At 47.6% G+C, this 20,126-nt stretch overlaps 2 protein-coding genes and 1 long non-coding RNA gene across 3 annotated transcripts in view; 1 reads left to right on the top strand and 2 right to left on the bottom strand.

Annotated features, from left to right (window-relative positions):
- The first annotated feature begins 96 nt into the window (after window positions 1-96).
- LOC131380854 (uncharacterized) lies at window positions 97-12,240 on the top strand. The gene is made up of 3 exons (XR_009209093.1): window positions 97-180; window positions 1,727-1,813; window positions 10,243-12,240. It is a non-coding gene; the product is annotated as an uncharacterized LOC131380854 (long non-coding RNA).
- A 706-nt stretch (window positions 12,241-12,946) lies between these two features.
- ERVK3-1 (endogenous retrovirus group K3 member 1) overlaps window positions 12,947-20,126 on the bottom strand; it is an 8,282-nt gene continuing 1,102 nt past the window's right edge. The window contains exons 2-3 of the mRNA XM_058425814.1: window positions 15,354-15,650; window positions 12,947-13,090 (exon numbers count right to left, since the gene is read on the bottom strand). Coding sequence (XP_058281797.1) covers window positions 13,055-13,090; window positions 15,354-15,647 — 330 coding nt within the window. The 5' untranslated portion in view covers window positions 15,648-15,650 and the 3' untranslated portion in view covers window positions 12,947-13,054. The remainder of the gene's footprint in view (window positions 13,091-15,353; window positions 15,651-20,126) is intronic.
- On the bottom strand, window positions 16,560-17,054 carry LOC116479329 (small ribosomal subunit protein uS8). Its single transcript, XM_058425815.1, has one exon. It carries the CDS (start codon window positions 16,979-16,981, stop codon window positions 16,589-16,591), a length of 393 nt encoding a protein of 130 aa, XP_058281798.1. The 5' UTR covers window positions 16,982-17,054; the 3' UTR covers window positions 16,560-16,588.

Genomic DNA, 20,126 nt, shown 5'->3' with positions numbered 1-20,126 from the left:
GGGCCCACGCCAGCCAGGACTACAATTCCCGGCGTCCTCCGGAAGCTCAAGTGTACCGAGGCGCGGTGCCTGCTGGGAATTGTAGTTGACGTTGGTCAGCATCCCAGCCCGGCCTTTGTGGGACTGAGGTGGCGCTGAGTGGGAGAGCAGCAGGGGATGCGCGAAAGGAAGGACGTGGAGGTGAGGGAAGTGTGAAGGCTGAGGGTGAGGGTGCCTGTGTGAGAGCTGAGGGTGCCTGTGTGAGGGCTGAGGGTGAGGGTGCCTGTGTGAGGGCTGAGGGTGAGGGTGCCTGTGTGAGGGCTGAGGGTGCCTCTGTGAGGCTGAGGGTGCCTGTGTGAGGGTGAGGGTGAGGGTGCCTGTGTGAGGGCTGAGGGTGCCTCTGTGAGGCTGAGGGTGCCTGTGTGAGGGTGAGGGTGCCTGTGTGAGGGTGAGGGTGCCTGTGTGAGGGTGAGGGTGAGGGTGCCTGTGTGAGGGTGAGGGTGAGGGTGCCTGTGTGAGGGCTGAGGGTGCCTGTGTGAGGGTGAGGGTGGCTTTGGGAGGGCTGAGGGTGTTTGTGTGAGGGGTGAGGGGTAAGGGTGAGGCAGGAAAATTGGGTCTGGAGGCAGGGAAGCTAAGGACTTCCTAGAAGTAAATCAAATGGAAACTTCAGCTATGGTAGGAAATATCCTCTCTATTTATGCAGGGCGTACATGGAGTAAATAACTTTGTAACTTTACTTCGTCCTCTTCATTTACATAGGGCATATACCAAGTAACCAATGGAAACCTCTAAAGGGTATTTAAACCCCAGAAAATTCTGTAACGGCGCTCTTGAGCCCCTGTGCTCGGGCCTGCTCCCATACAGTGGAGTGTACTTTCATTTTCAGTACATCTCTGCTTTTGTTGCTTCATTCTTTTCCTTGTGTGTTTTGTCCAATTATTTGTTCAAGATGCCAAGAACCTGGACATCCTCCACCAGTAACAAGGGTACCTGGGTGAGAGGTGAGGGTGCCCATGTTAGGAGTGAGGGGAGAGGGTGCCTGTCTGAGGGGCTGGGGCTGTGCGTGTCTGTATGAGTACTGAAGGTGCCTTTGTGAGAGGTGAGGGGTGTGGTTGCCTATGTCAGGGTGTGTATTGAGTGTAGCTATGTGTGGCTCTCTGTGACCACATGTAATCGTTTTTATAAACGTGTATCAGTTTTGACTGAATTTGAGCTGGGCGTCTGTCTGCATGAGTCACGCTGTGACCAGGTTTGTGGGTTGTTCTGTGTGCTTACTCTGCATGTGTGTGACCTGTGATTTAATCATCATATGTGATAATCATGTAGCTGTGTTTGCCTGCACCAGGTGTAACTGTGTCTGAGACAGATACTTAGAGGTAAAGGGGTGGACCTGACACAGTATAAAGGCCCTAGACTGTGTGTGATGTTGTTACAGTGACTGTGAATGGTAGTGTGATTGTGTGATTCGGTCGATGCCTGGACTGTGTGTGAGAATGTATCTTCTGTGTGTGTGTGTATGTGTAAGATACATTGAGCAGGAGACTCTGGCTTGCGGCCCAATACATAGAGGTTGGTGGCCCAGCCTATGTTCAGGTGAGGCCTTTTTGAGGCAGGGCATGTATGATTGCTTGGTGGTGCTGGTGGTGTTTGTTGGCCCCAGCCTGTGCTCACATCCCCTATTGTTCTCAGACTTTGCCCTGCAGACTGCTAGCAGCTGGAATGAGCATATATTCTTTTCCTTCCACAGATAAATACTGAGCACCCACAACGGGCAGCTAGCACCACTGCAGATTGGATACTGCAATGATGATAAGCACGGCCTGCCTTTATGGAGGTGATGTTATTGTGTGGGGAGGCAGATGGTAAACGAAGTCATTTTTCTGAGGAGTTGGTATTTAAGCTGAGGCCTGAATAGAGGGAAGAACTCAGGGAGAGTAAGTTCAAGGTAGATGGAACACAAATGCCCACGTCAGGAGGAGGCATGGATGAGGAAGACTGGCTGGGGTGGATTAAGGGAAGGAGATGGGAGGGGACAAGGACAGAAAGGGGAGGCCTGTGGGGGCAGATCTTGAAGGGCTTGTGAGCCACATACGACTTTATTTTTTGTAGAGACAATGTCTCACTATGTTGCCTAGGCTGCTTTTGAACTCCTGGCCTCAAGCAATCCTCCTGCCTCAGCCTGTCAAAGTGCTGGGATTACAGGCATGAGCCACCACACTTGGCTCACATACAGACTTTGATTTCCACCTTGAGAGAAGTGGGAGCTATGGGAGGCCTTTGAGCAGAGGAGGGCTGTGCTGTGACTTAGCTCTTCATAGGAATTCTCTGGCTGCTGCAGGAGAAGACTGTCAAGATGAGAGTGGAGTCAGGGAGACCAAAGATGCAATTGCTTTGAGAGTACTGGCACCTGAAGCAGTTAGGTCAGATCAGGGTGGTCAGACAGGGTGGTGTGGTAGAGGTGCTGACAAGTGGTCAGATCTGGATCTGTTTTGAAGGTGTATCAGGGGTGTCCAATCTTTTGGCTTCCCTGGGCCACACTGGAAGAAGAATTGTCTTGGGCCACACATAAAATATACTAACGATGGCGGATAAGTTTAATAAAAATTGCCAAAAAAAATCTCATAATGTTTTAAGAAAGTTTATGAATTTGTGTTGGGCTGCATTCAAAGCTGTTCTGGGCCACATACAGCCTGTGGGCTGCGAGTTGGACAAGTTTGGTATAGATGATAGGGTTGATGGGTTGAACTACAGTGTCCAAGGGGTGAGCAAGGCTGACCCAGGTGCCTGATAGTGCCCTCTGATTATGGGTGGGAGGAGGGTATATTAGTTTGCTAGGACTGCCATAACAAAATACCACAGATTTGGTGGCTTAAAAGATAGTTTAAAGTTTATTTTCTGGACCAGGCGCGGTGGCTCATGCCTGTAATCCCAACACATTGGGAGGCTGAGGCGGGCGGATCATGAGGTCAGGAGATCAAGACCATCCTGGCTAACAAGGTGAAACCCTGTCTCTACTAAAAATACAAAAAAAAAAAAAAAAATCCGCTGGGCGTGGTGGCGGGTGCCTGAGGGAGGCTGAGGCAGGAGAATGGCGTGAACCGGGGAGGCGGAGTTTGCAGTGAGCCCAGATCGCACCACTGCACTCCAGCCTGGGCGACACAGCGCGATTCCGTCTCAAGAAAAAAAAAATTTATTTTCTGACAGATCTGGAGGCTGGAAGTCCCCAAATCAAGATGTCAACAGGTTTGGTTTCTCTTTTTTTTTTTTTTTGAGATGGAGTCTCGCTCTGTCGCCCAGGCTGGAGTGCAGTGGCGCGATCTCGGCTCAGTGCAAGCTCCGCCTCCCGGGTTCATGCCATTCTCCTGCCTCAGCCTCTCCAAGTAGCTGGGACTACAGGCGCCCGCCACCATGCCTGGCTAATTTTTTTGTATTTTTAGTAGAGACGGGGTTTCACTGTGGTCTCGATCTCCTGACCTCGTGATCTGCCCGCCTCGGCCTCCCAAAGTGCTGGGATTACAAGCGTGAGCCACCGCGCCCGGCCATAGGTTTGGTTTCTCTTGAGGCCTCTCTCCTTGGCTTGTAGATGGCTGCCTTCTCACTGTGTCCTCACATGGCATTTCCTCTGTTTGCACATGCTCTTGCTGTCTCTTTCTCCTTACAAGGACACCAGTCATGTTGGATTAGGACCCATCCATATCTTCCTTAACCTTAATTACTTACTTAAAGGTCTTATCTTCAAATACAGTCATATTCTGAGGTATACTGGGGGTTAGGACTTCAACATATGCATTTTGGGGGGACACAATTCAGTCCATAACGGGTGAACGGAATCTCTCCTCATTGGCTTCTTTTCTGCCTAGATTGTGAGTCTGTGCTGTTAGGCCTGAGAGGGGTCCTGCCCTTTTCATAGCCGAGGCCAGGGTATCCTTGATGCCTCGTACAGGGCTAGGTACTAAGAGTTGGCTGAGGAATGACTGAATGACTGGCAGACCAACAATGTTCCTTTGCTTGGAGCTGCATAGCTGGATTCTCCTCATTCATCTCCTGCACCCACCATGGCACCTGTAGTCCATACGGCAGACCTTGGAAGGCCTTTCCCTTGGCCACCCCTTTTGTGCTTGTGCTCTGTTCAATCAGCATTCAGTCCTCTGAACTCTCCTGAATGGATGCTCCTCCTTTCCTCCCTCCCTTTGTCTCTTTCTTATCCTCTCCCCAAATTTCAAACCTTATCTTTTTCAGGGAGTATTCACTTTAATTTGGCAATTGTATCAGCTATTGCTCTGTAACAAACAGCTACAACACCTCTGTGGCCCACAGCAAAAAAAGTGCTTATTTTTGTCATGTGTCTGAGGGTTGCTGATCTGGGTTGGGCTCAGCTGGGCTTGGCTCTAGGCTGCAGTTTGGGTCCAGGTCTGCTGTATTTGTCTTGCAAGGCTTACAGGAAAAATTCTTCTCATCCTGATGGCAGAGATACAATGGGCTTTAGGCCTGGACTCAGGACTAGCATGCTATCACTTCCACTCAGATTCTGTTGGCCAAACCAAGTCACATGGCCACACCCAAACTCAAGAAATGGGTGGGGACTTCGAATTTGCCTTTACTGGGAAGAACCATAAATATGGCCATGGGTGTATATATGCAAGGAGCAGTGAAGAATTGAGCTAGTAATTCAAGCCACTACAATAATACTTTTGGTTTCTTTTCCTTCCATGTAGAAAGCCAACAAAATCATTTGTGACCTGGTTTCTTTCAGTTCAAGGCACGTGGTAATCGTGCTGCCTAAGAGTATCTTTGTTTACCTGAGGACCTTGGGCCATGCCAAGTATTTGTCAACAATGTGATTTATGGTGAGGATCTTAGGCCACACTGTAACAGTCTGACCACTAGAGGGGTGGGAGACTAAGTGACTAAAGTCAGTCAGGTGGGCACTCCATGCCCACATGATCATCACTTAGTAAATGTCCTGAACACCAAGGCTTGGGTGAGCTTCCTTGGTTGGTGCTACTCTATACTGTCACTCATTGCTGGGAGAATTGAGCAGTCTCTACAACAGCTGTACCTCTTCTCTTCTGGTTGCTGCCCTACACACCTTTTATCTTTGTGATTTTAATCTGTATCCTTTGACTATAAACCGTAAATGTGAGTATATCAGTTTTCTACGTTCCTCTAGTGAATCTTCACACCTGAGGATCTTGGGGACCCACACATAGAGGCCAGCTAGAGGCCAGATCTCAGCCTGACAGCCAGAGAACCCCTGAGCAATGTTACAGGGGAGAGTGGGAACACATGCAGGGCTCCCAGGAAGCATTTAATCAACATCTGGACTGAGCAGTGGCTCCCAGTTACTACTTTGCCTTTGCCTCAAGTCAGCCAAATGGGTCAACTTGCTTCTTCAGGTGGAACCCAATCATTCCATTGTCTCCCATGCTCAATAGGACTTTGTATTCTAGAACTGCCTCCTCAGTTCTAGAATTCCAGTAAATACCTCTGGGCATTGGTAAAAGGAAAGGAAATACTTCTGCCACCTTGGCCTTATCCATTAACTCAAGTATTTTCGTCCTGAAAAGTGAGTGCCTTTTAGCTAGGGGCACTGGGCAAGTGATTTAACCTCTCAAAGTCTCAGCTCCCTTATGTATGAAGTGGGAATAAAAATACATCCCAGGCCGGCTAAGAGGCTGGAATGGGACAATGTACTTAAAGTGTTTCTGAAGTGCTCAGTAAAATCTTAACGAACGTCATCACTGTCTCGACTAGTTTTAGTGACATCCTCATGCTGAAGCTGAGGAACACACAAAATTTTCTTTTTAAAGAGCTAGACTCGCCGGGCGCGGTGGCTCACGCCTGTAAATCCCAGCACTTTGGGAGGCCGAGGCGGGCGGATCACGAGGTCAGGAGATCAAGACCATCCTGGCTAACACAATGAAACCCCGTCTCTACTAAAAATACAAAAAACTAGCCAGGCGAGATGGCGGTCGCCTGTAGTCCCAGCTACTCCGGAGGCTGAGGCAGGAGAATGGCGTGAACCCCGGGGGGCGGAGCCTACAGTGAGCCGAGATCGCACCACTGCACTCCAGCCTGGGCGACAGACAGCAAGACTCTGCCTCAAAAAAAAAAAAAAATTTGTTCTGGGGAAAACCCCAAACCATGTGGTCCAACTTAATACAAGGCACAAACAATGCAAAACACTTATAAAATTTTTGGGCGCAACACTTTGGGAGGCCGAGGTGGGTGGATCACGAGGTCAGGAGTTCAAGATCAGCCTGCCCAAGATGGTGAAACCCCATCTCTACTAAAAATACAAAAAGCTGGGCTCGGTGGCGGGGGCCTGTAATCCCAGCTACTCGGGAGGATGAGGCAGGAGAATCACTTGAACCCGGGAGGCGGAGGTTGGCAGTGAGCTGAGATTGCACCATTGCACTCTAGCCTGGGCGACAGAGCAAGACTCCATCTCAAAAAAAAAAAAATTTTTTTTAATTTCACTTTTTTCTTGGCAAAAACTGAAATAAAGTCTTCTAGGACTGCTGAGAGGAAGCCTGTTCATACCTGTGTACCTCCTACCACTTGGTTAGTATCCATGGGAACCTAATTAAAGAAGTGGAAGTGGCCATTGTGCCCCTTGATGATTATGGAGAAGTATCTCCATGTGACATCTGGAAGACATATCCGAGGCCTACTCCCAGCCTCCTCACCTGCCCCAGTGACCCTGAAGGGAGAAATGTATGATAGGGGCCGCTCACACTGACCCTGAGTTCCTCACACTCACAGTCCCTCTCCACCTGCCGCCCCAGTGCAAAGGACAACACACCAAGGATAGATGGGAAGATCTCTGCCATATTTGGCACATGCCCAGTTCACTGACATACAAGAACCAAAGAGTCACTGAGGGCTTTCTGATATCCACTGTATTCATATGGTTTTACCTGGGAATGAATTCTCTGGTGCTGGGCCAGGAATCTGCTCTGGCTGAAGGCTTTGCCACACTCACAACACTCAAAGGGCTTCTCTCCAGTGAATCCTCTCATGCAGTACAAGAGTTGTGGCCTCCTGGAAGGTTTTCCGACATGTACGGCATGTGAATGGCTTGGTACATGCATGCACATGCTGGTGCTGTGTGAGGTGTGTGCCATGGCTGAAAGCCTTGCTGCACATGTTACATATAAAGGGTCGTTCCCCAGTGTGTACCTGGTAATGCTCGGTGAGATTTGACATCTGGATGTAGGACTTGCCACACTCGTTCCACTTGTAGGACTTCTCCCCAGTGTGAGTCCTCTGATGGAGGGTGAGGGATGAGGTTTGCATGAAGGCTCTTCCACAGTCACCACACACGAAGGGCTTCTCTCCCATGTGGACTTGCTCATGCTGGGTGGGAAACTTGATCTGGCTGAAAGTCTTCCCACATTTTCCACATGCGTAAGGATGCTCGCCCGTGTGCACCCGCTGGTGTAGGGCCAGGGCTGAGGAGTCACTGAATGGCTTCCTGTACTCATCGCATATGTACGGCTTCTCACCACTGTGGATCTTGAGGTGCTGGGTCAGGTAGGACCCCTGGCTGAAGGCCTTTCCACATTCTGCACACACATAGGGCCGCTCACCTGTGTGTACCCGCTGGTGCTTGCTGAGGGATGAGCTGTGGCTGAAAGCTTTTCCACGTTCCTGACACGCATACGGCTTCTTTCCCGTGTGGCAGCGTATGTGCTCAGCCAGGGACGAGCTGGGACTGAATGCCTTGCAGCACACCCGGCACTCTTAGGGCTTCTCACCTGTGTGGGTTCTGTGGTGTGCAAGGAGGGCCTAGGAGTCAGCGAAGGCTCTGCTGCTCTTGGCAGGCAAATGGCTTTTCCCCAATGTGGAATTACTGGAGCTGTACAAGGTGTGTGTTCTGGCTGAAGGTGCATCCACACTCACCACACACATATGGCTTCTCGCCTGTGTGCACACGCTGGTGCTTGCCAAGAGATGAGCTCTCTTGGAAGCACTTGCCACAGTGGCCACACATGTAGGGCTTCTCGCCTGTGTGGATGTGCCAGTGCTTGACTAGAGACGAATTCTTGCTGAAGGTACGCCCACATTCCTGGCATGCATATGGCTTCTCACCGGTGTGCTGAACAAGGTGACTGCTCTGTCCAAAGGCCTTGCCACACTCTTTGCACGTATATGGTCTCCTTTTGTTGGGAATCGGCTGATAGCTCACAAGGCACGTGTTCTTGCCAAAGGTATCTTCCCACCCACTACATGGCAGTGCCTCCTCCCCAGGGTGGACTCCTTGTGGCTGATTAAGGTCTGGGAAACAGCTGCAGGCCTCCCCACATACACCCTCTCCTTGGCAGGAGCACCCCGATCTAGGACTGAAACACACGTGAGACCGTTTTCCAGAATGTGGTTAGGGATGACTTGTGTCTCTGGGAGAGTGCCCTGATACTCAGTAACAAATGGATGCCAGTTGGAAATTCCTGTCAGGCTCCACTGTCGGCTCTTCTCCCCCTGGCTGAGTGTCACTGCTTGGCAACATCTTTCTGTTGACTGGCCTCCATGATCCCAGACTTCTCTCAAGCTGCTGGGCCAGAAACCCTGCCTCCGTAGTCTCACTGTCACCTGCCTCCAAGGCAGAGCGCCTTTGCCTGGAGATGGCTGTGCAGCTTGGGTTCCAGGCTCTGAGTCTGAAAAAGAAGCAAAGAAACATACTCAAGGCCCTATCTGAATGTGCACTGCCCTATGGTAGGGGATGGACAGAACCTCAGGGGAAGGCACACCCGTGAGCTGCTGGCCATGGATCTGCAGTCTTGAGATGGGGCTCCTGCAGTTAAAGAAGTAGACAGGGGCTGAGGACAGCTTCTGGGGTGACCCAGGGAAGATGCAACCTGGGAGCAAAAGGCCCTGGGCCTGTGGCTCCACTGCATGCCACTGGGCCCGTTTCCTAGTTTCCTCACTAAGCTGAGCACGTGTACGTCTGTAAAAAATATACATGTAGTTTTGAAAGCACAAAGTTTCACATCTCTGCCTGCCAGTCACTTACCAAACAACCTTTGGTTTAACTTTTCTGTGCCCCAGTTTCCCAAACTGTAAAAGAGGGTAATGAGATGATACCTCCCCTTCGATTGGTTGAGAGTACCACCAAAGGTGTTTGCTGAGCAGCCTGACCTGCAGGAGGTGCTCAGGAAAGGAGAGCTGCTGCTGTTACTTGGTGGAAGTGGGTCGCCTTATTTGGCTAGCAGGGCCTGAACGCTACCACACTCCAACACATTGTCCCCGTGTGAAGGAACTCAGCATCACACAGCAAGCCCTTAAGAAGCCCACAGCCAGAGGCAGTGTGGGGGCAGCAGCACAGATGGCTGTGGCTGTCTATGGGGACCCAGCCTAGGCCCAGAGGAGGTACCCAGATGAGGTGGGGTGTCTGTGTGGACGGCTTTCTGTTTTAGAGGCAGGTGTCTGAGGCACAGCTCTTAAGCATCAAATCAGGAAGCCTCTTTCTGTGGAGCCCCAAGCCCAGTGACCCCCTTGCCCTTCCTGGGAGTCAGGAGCGGAAGGAGGGTGTGCAAATGGCATGGCTGTAGGCTGCAAAGATGCCATGAGGTGTTTGTGTTTTGTTTCACAGTCTTTCCACAGAGTGATGCCATTCCATCCTCCTGGGAGTCTGTCCCCATCATACTCATCATACCTCATGGCATCTGCTAGCCAGATAAGGGGACCCACCTCCACCAAATGACGGCAGCAGCTCTCCTTTCATGAGCACCTCCTGCAGGTCAGGCCACCCAGCCAACACCTTTGGTGGTACTCTCAACCAATCAAAGGGGAGGTATCATCTCATTACCCTCTTTTACAGGTTGGGAAGCTGGGGCACAAAGAAGTTAAACCAAAGGTTGTTTGGTAAAGTGACTGGCAGGCGGAGACGTGAAACTTTGTGCTTTCAAAAATACATATACATGTTTTACAGAAGTACAAGTGCTCAGTTTAGTGAATTTGGTAAATGCACAGCCCTGTGTAACTAGCATTCAAATTAAACTCTAGAATGTTCTGTGAGGATGGAAAAGTTCTGGAGTTGTGCTGTCCAATATGGCACCATCAGTCCCATGTAGCTCGTGAGTACTAGAAACATAGCTGGTGTGACTGGGAAATGGAACTTGTAATTTTATTTGAATTTAATCATAACTACCATATCGGACAGTGCAGCGCTAGGACATTTCAGCACCTTAGACAGCTCCCCTGTAGTAAGTAGCCCTTCCAGGAAAGGTGTCCCGGCCTAATACATATATATTTATTTTTTAGATGGAGTTTCCCTCTTTTGTCCAGGCTGGGATGAAATGGTGCAATCTTGGCTCATTGGAAGCTCTGCCCCCCCGGATTCAAGCGCTTCTCCTGCTTCAGCCTCCCGAGTAGCTGGGATTATAGGCACCTGCCACCATGCCAGGATAATTTTTGTATGTTTAGTAGAGACAGGGTTTCACCATGTTGGCCAGGCTGGTCTCGAATTCCTGAACTCAGGTGATCTACCCTCCTTGGCCTCCCAAAGTGCTAGGATTACAGGCATGAGCCACTGCGCCCAGCCCAGCCTCTTCTTGAACTTCATGCAAAATTATGTGCCCTGTTATAGTCTGAGGCCTCAGCTCCATGCTATCAGGCTTCAAAGACAGCAGCCACAGGATACCTCTATGAGGACTATGTGAGAACAAAGTGAGATGTCAAGTGGGTGAGTGCTCTAAAGGGAGAAAAATTGATCATTCCAGCTGTACTGAATTCGAGTCCTAACAGAGACTCCCAGGAAGAAGGGCAGATGTGGGGTCTTTTATTCCTTCCCACAGAGGCAAGAGTACTGAACAGACTCTTTGGGCCCTGATTTGCCCATTACCCACACCTTCCTCTCCATCTTATTCCTAAGCTGAGAATGGCAAGTATGATGGTAGAGTCTGTCAGATCTAGGATCAAATCTTCACCACTCTCTACTGTGATTCTGGGCTGCTCACCTCCCTTGGGGTCTGTTTCCTATCTATAAAATGGAACCTCCTGTGAAAAGCTTTTTGCTCATTCATTAATTTAAGGAATGAATTACACTTAACAAAGTTTTGGATTTTATTAATAAAATGTATGGACATGTGTTTTTCTCGTTAGATAGGTACCTTGGTAACATCCTTGGTTTTCCCTCTGAGCCTACAAAGCTGACAACTTTTGCTGCTTGTGTGGTTTTTGTTTGGTTTTTGAGACAGAGTTTCGCTCATTGCCCAGGCTGGAGTGCAATGGCGCGATCTCGGCTCACCGCAATCTCCACCTCCTGGGAATAAGTGATTCACCTGCCTTAGCCTCCTCCCGAGTAGCTGGGATTATAGGCAGGCACCACCACACCCAGCTAATTTTTTGTATTTTTAGTAGAGACAGGGTTTCACCATGTTGGTCTCATACTCCTGACCTCAGGTGATGCGCCTGCCTCAGCCTTCCAAAGTGCTGAGATTACAGGCATGAGCCACTGCGTCCAGCCTGCTGCTTGTGTTTTACAGAAGAGTTTGCCAACCATACTCTGATGGCCTGGGCAGTGATGGAGGGTTTAGAGAGGGGTGGCCTCACCAGTCAGGGGTAAAAGACCCTCTCTACCCAATGCTGAGTGGAGAGTGATGAAGGGGGCAATGGGAGGCAGGAGAACCATAAGGAGGTAGTGGTGTAGAGCAGGCTGAGGAAGGCAGGGCAGTGGAATGAAGGCAGCAGAAGCAGGGTGTGTTTTAGAGGGATATCTGGTTTCTGAAAACATCTAGCCCTGTACCTGCCTCCTGTACCACTGTGACTGCCACCCCACCATCTACCTCACTTGGCACCTCAGGCTCCATCACCTCACCCGCTGCTCTGTCTCCACATTGCTTGGCCTCAGCAGCTACAGGGTAGGGGGCACCTGAGGTCTCAGTCCTGGACAGAGGTCCCAGGTGACTAGTGACTCTTGCAGAGGGGGGTTTGTTTCCAGGGCCACTGCCGCCTTCTCTTTGATGCTACACACCAGTGTGGCTCTAGGCTCCTGGCTTTGACTTCAGGGGCCCAGGCCTGGGATTCTGGAAAATGAAGCATGGCTAATGAGCACAGGCAGCAAGGCATGGGTGTGGTCATGGTCATGCACACAGGCACTCCTCGGACAGACAGATACACCCAGGCCAGGCTCTTCACAAGCCTAGGTCCCACCCATGGCCGACCCTTCCCAAATTAAAAACATACATCCACACAAACACCTGTACATGAATTTTCACAGCAGTAGCATTATAATATCAGAAGAGTTGGAAACAACCCCAATGTCTATGAACTAACGAGTAAACAAACTGTGGTATATCCATACAATGCAGTATTATTCAGCCATAAAGAGGAATGAAAAACCTATACATGCTACAACATGGATGAACTCTGAAAACACGTTCAGTGGTAAAAAGCCAGACACAAGAAACCACATATCGTATGACTCCATTTGTATGAAGTGTCCAGAAGTGGCAAATCTAGACACAACGTGGATTAGTGGTTGCCAGAGGCTGGAGGAAGAGCGAATAGGCAGTGATGATAAGGAGTATAAGGGATACTCACACACCTGAGGTCACACCTGCACATACAGGTGGCATCAACACATGCAGGACTGTCGCAGTTGCTTCTGGACCGAATGAAGGATGACGAATGCACAAATGAGACAAAGACAAAAGGATCTGTTTGAAAGAAGGGGTCAGGGGACTCCCTGATTCTAGCGAACAAGGGCCCTGAGCTTTTACAGCCCTTCGTATTTATTAGGTAGAATGAATAGGGAGGAAGGGATAACTGTCGGTCAGCTATTTAACACAGGCCCACATGATTCCTTTCTTTGTTCAACAAGTTCTAGATGTTCCTGTAGATAACCTCAAGGAGCATGGGACCTGGGACATGACTGCCCCCAGCATTCCTTCTGGAGGCAGACACAGTTTGTCAGTTTGCCAACATCCTGCTTTCATAAGAACAGTTTGCTGTTTGCTCATAGAGCCTCCAGTGGTATAAGGTTGGTCACGACTCTCATTCCTTCTGCCTCCAATATCTCCCCCTTTTTGTTTTTGCATTAATTGAATAAAGGTAATTTCAGACTGTGCAGCTTTCAATTGCCGGTTGGTGGTTCACCCGATCCTATAGACTATGAGCAAAAAAAACAGAGACATAACATTATTCTTATAATTATTATAAAAGAGACATTGAAGTTATGTTTAAGAAAAGTCCAAGGGTTGAGGCTTTTTTCTTTTCTTTTTTTGAGATGGAGTCTCACTGTCGCCCAGGCTGGAGTGCAGTGGCACCATTTTGGCTCACTGCAAGCTCCACCTCCCGGGTTCATGTCATTCTCCCGCCTCAGTCTCCCGATTAGCTGGGACTACAGGTGCCCGCCACCACACCCGGCTAATTTTTTTGTATTTTTAATAGAGATGGGGTTTCACCGTGTTAGCCAGGATGGTCTCGATCTCCTGACCTCGTGATCCGCCCACCTAGGCCTCCCAAAGTGCTTGGATTACAGGCGTGAGCCACTGCGCCCGGTCAAGGTTGAGACTTTCTAAGCCCTGCTGGAATTCTGCTTAAGCTTCTAAAAAGGGCTGTTATTTTTGAGTTTGCTTATTCAAGTTAAGAATTTTACTCTGTAAGTTACTGATATCAAAAGTAATATTGGATGTAAAAGCTCCCTGCAAATGAGCTTTTACAAGGTTCCATGGATATTCACTTTGGTTCTATTCCAAATTGGTCACACAAATATGAGTATGATTGAAATGACAGTGCAATTGCAAACTTTGTACCTGCTTTCCCAGCCACAGAACAGTAGTCTTTAACATTGATACCTTTGTTTGTAATTCGGTATTAATTTTATTTTGAAGCATCCATGCCTGGTTGGCTGTACGTGTCCAATTTTCTACATATTGGGCTGTTTGAATAGAACTATGTAGTGCTACTGAGGACACTACAACCGAGGTTATTAGTGTGACTAAGGAGACTACAGTAAAAATTACTACGTTTAAGGCTTTACATGCACGATGAGTGAGCTGGGTAAGAAGGAGTTTTACAAAATGTAAAGCAGGGGTGGCAACCCAAGGTTTGGACAAATTGACAGGGACCCATAAAACAGGGATACAACCCAGAATTATCAGAGTGGATATGTTGTGTGTTTGTATTATGCTATGATTGAGGCAGTGATACAGTTGACAAGAGTCACAAGTCAATTGGGTGATGTTTACGTGGAGTTGGTCCTTCTTAGATGCTAGAAAAACATAGGGATTAAAAACACAAACCGGCTGGGCGTGGTGACTCACGCCTGTAATCTCAGCACTTTGGGAAGCCAAGGCGGGTGGATCATGAGGTCAGGAGTTCAAGAGCAGCCTGGCCAAGATGGTGAAATCCCGTTTCTACTAAAAATACAAAAAACAAAAAATAGCCTGGCATGGTGGCGGGCGCCTGTAATCCCAGCTACTCGGGAGGCTAAGACAGACAATTGCTTGAACCCAGGAGGCAGAGGTTGCAGTGACCCAAGATCGCACCACTGCACTCCAGCCTGGGCAACAGAGCGAGACTCCATCTCAAACAATAACAACAACAAAAAAAACAAACCACAAACCATAAATTGAGTGGTAATATTTTTTACAAAGATGATATTAAAACTGTGTTAAGTAATATTACTATTATTGGATAATGTTCTGACCCAGATGCTGTTATTCATAAATGGGAGTGTTGCCTTCCATATTGATTCCTGAATTGGGCCTCTTTTTCCTACATGACGCCACTGAGGTAAGGGTGGGCTAAAGCCTGTCCCGTGCCAAGCAAGTTGTGCAGCCAAATGGGGGACTGAATCCCAGTGTGATGTGACAAAGAGATGTTGAAGGTCCGCCACTAGTGCCAGTGAAGTTTGTGCCAAGAGGTCTGATTTTCATCTCTCCCCTCTAAATGGCCACAGGGACCCCAGTCAATGTTTCCTATTAACATAGACTGTTGTCTGGCCAAGGGGCCAAGACACTGGGTCCAAGGAGGGGGGTGAGAAATATCAAAGGGAGCCCATTCCGTATAATCAATACAATTTGAGTGATGGGGCTGGCAGTGATTGGTGAACACACCAGTAACATTAGTGGAGCTGAGGCCTAATAAATACATAATTTTTCTATGGTGACTTAACCATGCCTGAGATTGGACTGCAAGACAGCTGCAGTTGAGTGACGTATCCATGGTGATACATAAAGGGAGTCCTTCCAATGGGCCGGTGTAATTGATGCTATTGCTCTGTGTCAGAGGGAGTTAGGGGTCCTGGTGCCCACGCTCCCTGATCATAATATATCTCAGGAGGAGTGTTGCTCCAGAGTACCAGTCATACTACTGGTGGGTTGGGAACATATGCCCAATGTTTTTGCCTCTACACAGGGGAAACATACCGCACAGGACACTACAGCTAGCATGGCCAAGAACATGGAGTCAGGGGTTTTTGCCTGACCCTGGCGCTCCAGCAGTTTCTCAGCTTCCTGTGTGGTTTTCTTGATCTGTCCCCATGTTATGGGGTTGGATGTCATTGTGACTCCGGTCGGCCCTTGTTCTGTCTTCGCATTCAGATTCCGCTGGCTCATGGCTCGTACTGGAGGTAACAGGCCCATGGTTGAATACCATGGATCCCTCCGGTCTCCCGTTCCGTGGTCACACACACCTGGAGGGCACCCACACGGTTTGTCCATCGCCTGTAAAAACACAAGCACACCCTCGTTCCCACGTCAGCAAATCCACCGGACCTTTCCATTGTCCTTCTTCCAGGGATTTCCATAACACTTTTGGATAAACTTGCCTCTTTTCCTCTAGCACTTGCCAGTGTCTTGCCATCCGTACCAGGAGTCAAACAATTTAAAGTAAACAAGGCTAAATGTAATTTTGTTCGAGGTGGTAATTGATCTCCTATTCTTCCTTTTTGTTTTTTCAACATACGTTGTAGTGTTTGATGTGCCCACTCAATAATGCCTTGCCCTCAGGGATTGTATGGAATTCCTCTTTTATGAGTGATTGCCCACAACTGTAAAAAATTTGGAAAGCATGACTAACATAAGTGGGTCCACTGTCAGTTTTTAATTGTTTAGGGACCCCCATATGGGCGAATGACGACAGACAATATCATCAGACATGACCAGCCGTTTCCCCAGTTTGGCATGTGGCATGTAACATATGGGAGTAAGTGTCTATAGTTACATGAACATAGCGGAGTTTGCCAAAGGCTGCTATATATGTAATATCCATCTGCCAGATTTCATCTGGAGCCAAGCCTCATGGGTTGCATCCTTCCACAGGTGCAACACCACGGACATGCTGGCAAGTGGGGCAGGCTTGTACAACAGCTCAAGCCTGGCTGCGAGGCAGATGAAAGATACGAGTTAAGGGCAGAGGGGTTTTGATGCAGTAAAGCATGGGAAGCTTGGGCTTGTTGAAATACAGAACCGATCAATTTATCTGCTCTATCATTACCTAGAGATAGTGGCCCAGGAAGTTTGTGAGATCGGATATGAGAAATATGAAAAGGGGCAGCATGATAGCGAACAGCTTTTTGGAGTCTCAGAAGTAGGTTAAGCAGTTCTGGTTTTTTTTTTTTTGTCCATGAGGCATTTTATTTGTAAATATATGTATTACATCCCTAGAAAAAGAATCCCAGGATTTTCCCTCCTGTGTGTTTTCGTCTTGCTTCTTCATGGTCCATGATGCCAGCTGAGGTTGTCAGTACAATGAAACCAAACTGGCGGGATGGAAGCAGATTATTCTGCCATTTTTCCAGGTCTTTGAGTTGCACGTCAAATCTGGGGCTGATCACTCCGCACTTGTTTAGCCTGCCTGTGAGGTTCACAACAATTTTCCCAGCTCTGTGGTCATCAATGATTTCAAATTCGCCAATGTAACCATGCTTCATCATCACAGTGAGAAACCGGACGATGACTTTGGAGCACGGCCTAATAAGCACCTGGCGTTTGCCTCTCTTTTCGGCATTGTTGATGCTCTTGAGAGCATCCGCCAGGACATTCATGCGCACCATTGTGGCTTAGATTGCAGGATGGCACCGATGGCAGACGGATGAAATTGGAGCTCTCAGAGAGTGCTACTCACCGGCACGGAAAGATGGCGGAAAGAGGGCAGTTCTGGTTTTAAGGTGCTCTTGATAGTGGCAGTTTTAATGCAACTAGCTACATTTACAACATAGGCTGAATTACAGACAATATTAATGGGAAATAAAGCTGTGAGCTTCAAAACTTGAATAACTGCCATTAATTCGGAGTGTTGAACTGAAACTCTAGGGGTCTTTATTATTTAAGTATGTTTAGGTCCATAAGTGGCTGTGCAGCTTTTGGAAGAGCCATTGGTAAAATAGGTCTGTCTACCTGAAATGGGTTTGTGATGAGCAATCACAGGGGGAATAAAGGGGTGAATTTTATAAAATTGCAAAATTTTGTCCGATGGATAATGGTTATCTATTATTTCTACAAAATCTGCGAAAGTGATTTGCCATGCAGTTGACATCTCCCAGGCCGCAGCCTGTTGTTGGGAATCCAATAATTTTATCGGGATCATATCCTGTAAGCATTTTTGATCTATGCCTGCCTATTGTTATAAGTTGTGTGACTAAAGAAAGATAAACTTGCGAAGATTTTACTGTTTGACTGGATTTAAAAAAACTATTCTATTACTATTATAGTTTTGTCTATGAATTGACCTAAAAGTCCTGGTGGAGAATGGGGGGGTAGGAAGAACAAACAAAAGCAAAGGCTTTTGTGGTTGTAGCCAGGAGGCATGTCGTTGCTGAAGCATCTGTTCTACAAGCTGTAATTCAGCTTCTGCCTCCTTAGTAAGTTGCCGAGGGGAATCTAATGAAGAATCTCCTTGGAGGGTTTGATAAAGATGAGTGAGTTGATAAGAAGCAATACCTAGCATTGCGTGCAGCCAACTAATATCCCCTAATAACTGTTGGAAGTTATTCAGAGTTTGTAATTTGTTATTACGAAGAGCTACTTTCTGAGGTTGAATACTTTTTTCAGTAATAGTAGTACCTAAGTATTGGTATGGGAAGGTTGTTTGCACCTTTTCAGGAGCTATTTTGAGATTCCATTTAGTTAAAGCCCATTTTATTTCTCTGAATAACTGGTATAACTCTTTATCTGTAGGAGCGGCCAAAACAATATTATCCATATAATGAATGATGTAGGTGGTGGAAAACATATTCCGAGGCTCCTTCAATGCTTTTCCTACAAAATGCTGACATAACGTAGGACTGTTGAACATGCCCTGGGGTAATAAAACTTTTCACTGATCACAAGAGACAGGCTCTCTCAGATTAATAGAAGGCACAGAGAAGGCGAATTGAGGCTTGTCCTTCTTGTGTAACGGTATAGTAAAAAAACAGTCTTTAAGATCTATTACTACAAGAGACTAATCTTTTGGAATGGTTGCTGGGGATGGCAGACCTTGCTGTAATGCACCCACTGGTTTAATTTGTGCATTAATGGCTCTCAAATTATGCAGCAGTTGCCATTTTCCTGACTTTTTGGGGGTCACAAATACTGGTGAATTCCAAGCACTAACTGATACTTTTATACGTCCTGCATCCAATTGCTTTCTTACCAGCTGATGGAGTTGAGTCAGTTTCTCCTAAGATAGGGGCCACTGATCCACCCACACAGGTTTATCAGTCAGCCACTCTAGCAGCAAGGCAGTGGGTGGAGGAGAAGTATCAATGACCCCTATCAGAAATCCTGATGACCTAGCCCTTTCCTATCTGTTTGCCCAGTTATCAATATTGGATTGGGGTTTCCCTGTAGGAACTTTCCCAAGCCTTTCCCACGCTGATATCCCATTTCCTTCAATATTTTAACTCCTGGATTATCAACCTTTTCATTTGTAAGTCTCATATCCCATGCTGTAAGTAAATCTCAGCCCCAGAGATTAACAGGTATATTTGCAACATAAGGTTGAAAAGTACATGGCTGTCCATCTGGACCAAGACAAAGTAAAATTTCAGCACTCTGTTGAACACTGAGCTGTTCCTACTGCCACTAAGGATGTAGAGGTTAATAGCAGGGGCCAATTGTTTTTGGATATTACTGAAACATCTGCTCCCGTGTCCATACACCCACAGCACTTCTTTCATTTGCACTGCACAGGTGGGTCAATTAGAAGCTATGGGTTGGGATAGGTAAATTTCCTTTGTAGTTGTACTCCCAAATTCTTGATTTCCTCTTTTCTCCTTTCATGACGAAGGGTGTAATTTGCAGAGAATAATAAGCAATAGCTGAGCAATATATTCCCCAGGTTAAAAAACCCAAAGATCTTGTGACATTACAATTACTTGAATTTCTCCTTCATAATCAGAGTCAACAATCCAAGGACCACAGTAATGCCCTGTACGTTAAGATGGCTTTGGCTTAAAATTAATCCCGTATATCCTGTTGGCAAAGGTCCCCAAATGCCTGTGGGGATTCTGGTGGGTTAGTCTCCTCCAACTAATGTGACCCGTTCTCTGACTGGGCGATCTAATCCTGCACTCGCAGGTGTTCCAGAGGAGAGGGAGTCACTGTTCCTCCAGGAACCCACCCCTGTAGCGGGGTTGTGGCCTGGATGGGGAATGCCCTCATTGTTTGAGAGGCCCAGGTCCAGGCCCCATTCTCATTTCCCAAGAACGGGGTGCCATTCTGATGAAATTTTGAGCAACACTGATTAGCCCAATGATTTCCTTTATTACGGCAAGGGCAGAGTCCTGGCATTTTTTTTCCTGTGTGTGTGTGTGTGGGGTGGAGGATTGCATTATAAGATCCTTTCTGCCCAGAGGTCTGATGGCATTCTTTTTTGAAATGTCCAATTTTTCCACAATTATAACATTTTCCCACTTTAGGGCTCAAGCCTTGGCCCTTTTCAGATTTGTTCGCTACTAAATTAGCCATTACTTGAGCTAACACTGTTGAACGATGGAGTTCAGTTCCCACATCTTGACAGGCTTTGAGAAAATTTCCCAAGTTCTTTGTATATCTCACGGATGCTAATGCACATTTACAATCTGCATTTGCATTTTCAAAAGCTAGGGTCAAAGTAAGCATTTTCACAGCTGCAGTATGAGGAATTTGATGCCGCACTGCCTGTTGTAACCATGCAATAAATCGTGCAAAGGGCTCCTGTGATTTTTGCATGATATA

The sequence above is a fragment of the Hylobates moloch genome, unplaced genomic scaffold (genome assembly GCF_009828535.3).
Source record: "Hylobates moloch isolate HMO894 unplaced genomic scaffold, HMol_V3 SCAFFOLD_12, whole genome shotgun sequence".
NCBI lineage: Eukaryota > Metazoa > Chordata > Mammalia > Primates > Hylobatidae > Hylobates > Hylobates moloch.
The sequence above is the reverse complement of the archived record's forward strand: the minus strand, read 5'-3'. Positions and strand labels throughout refer to the sequence as shown.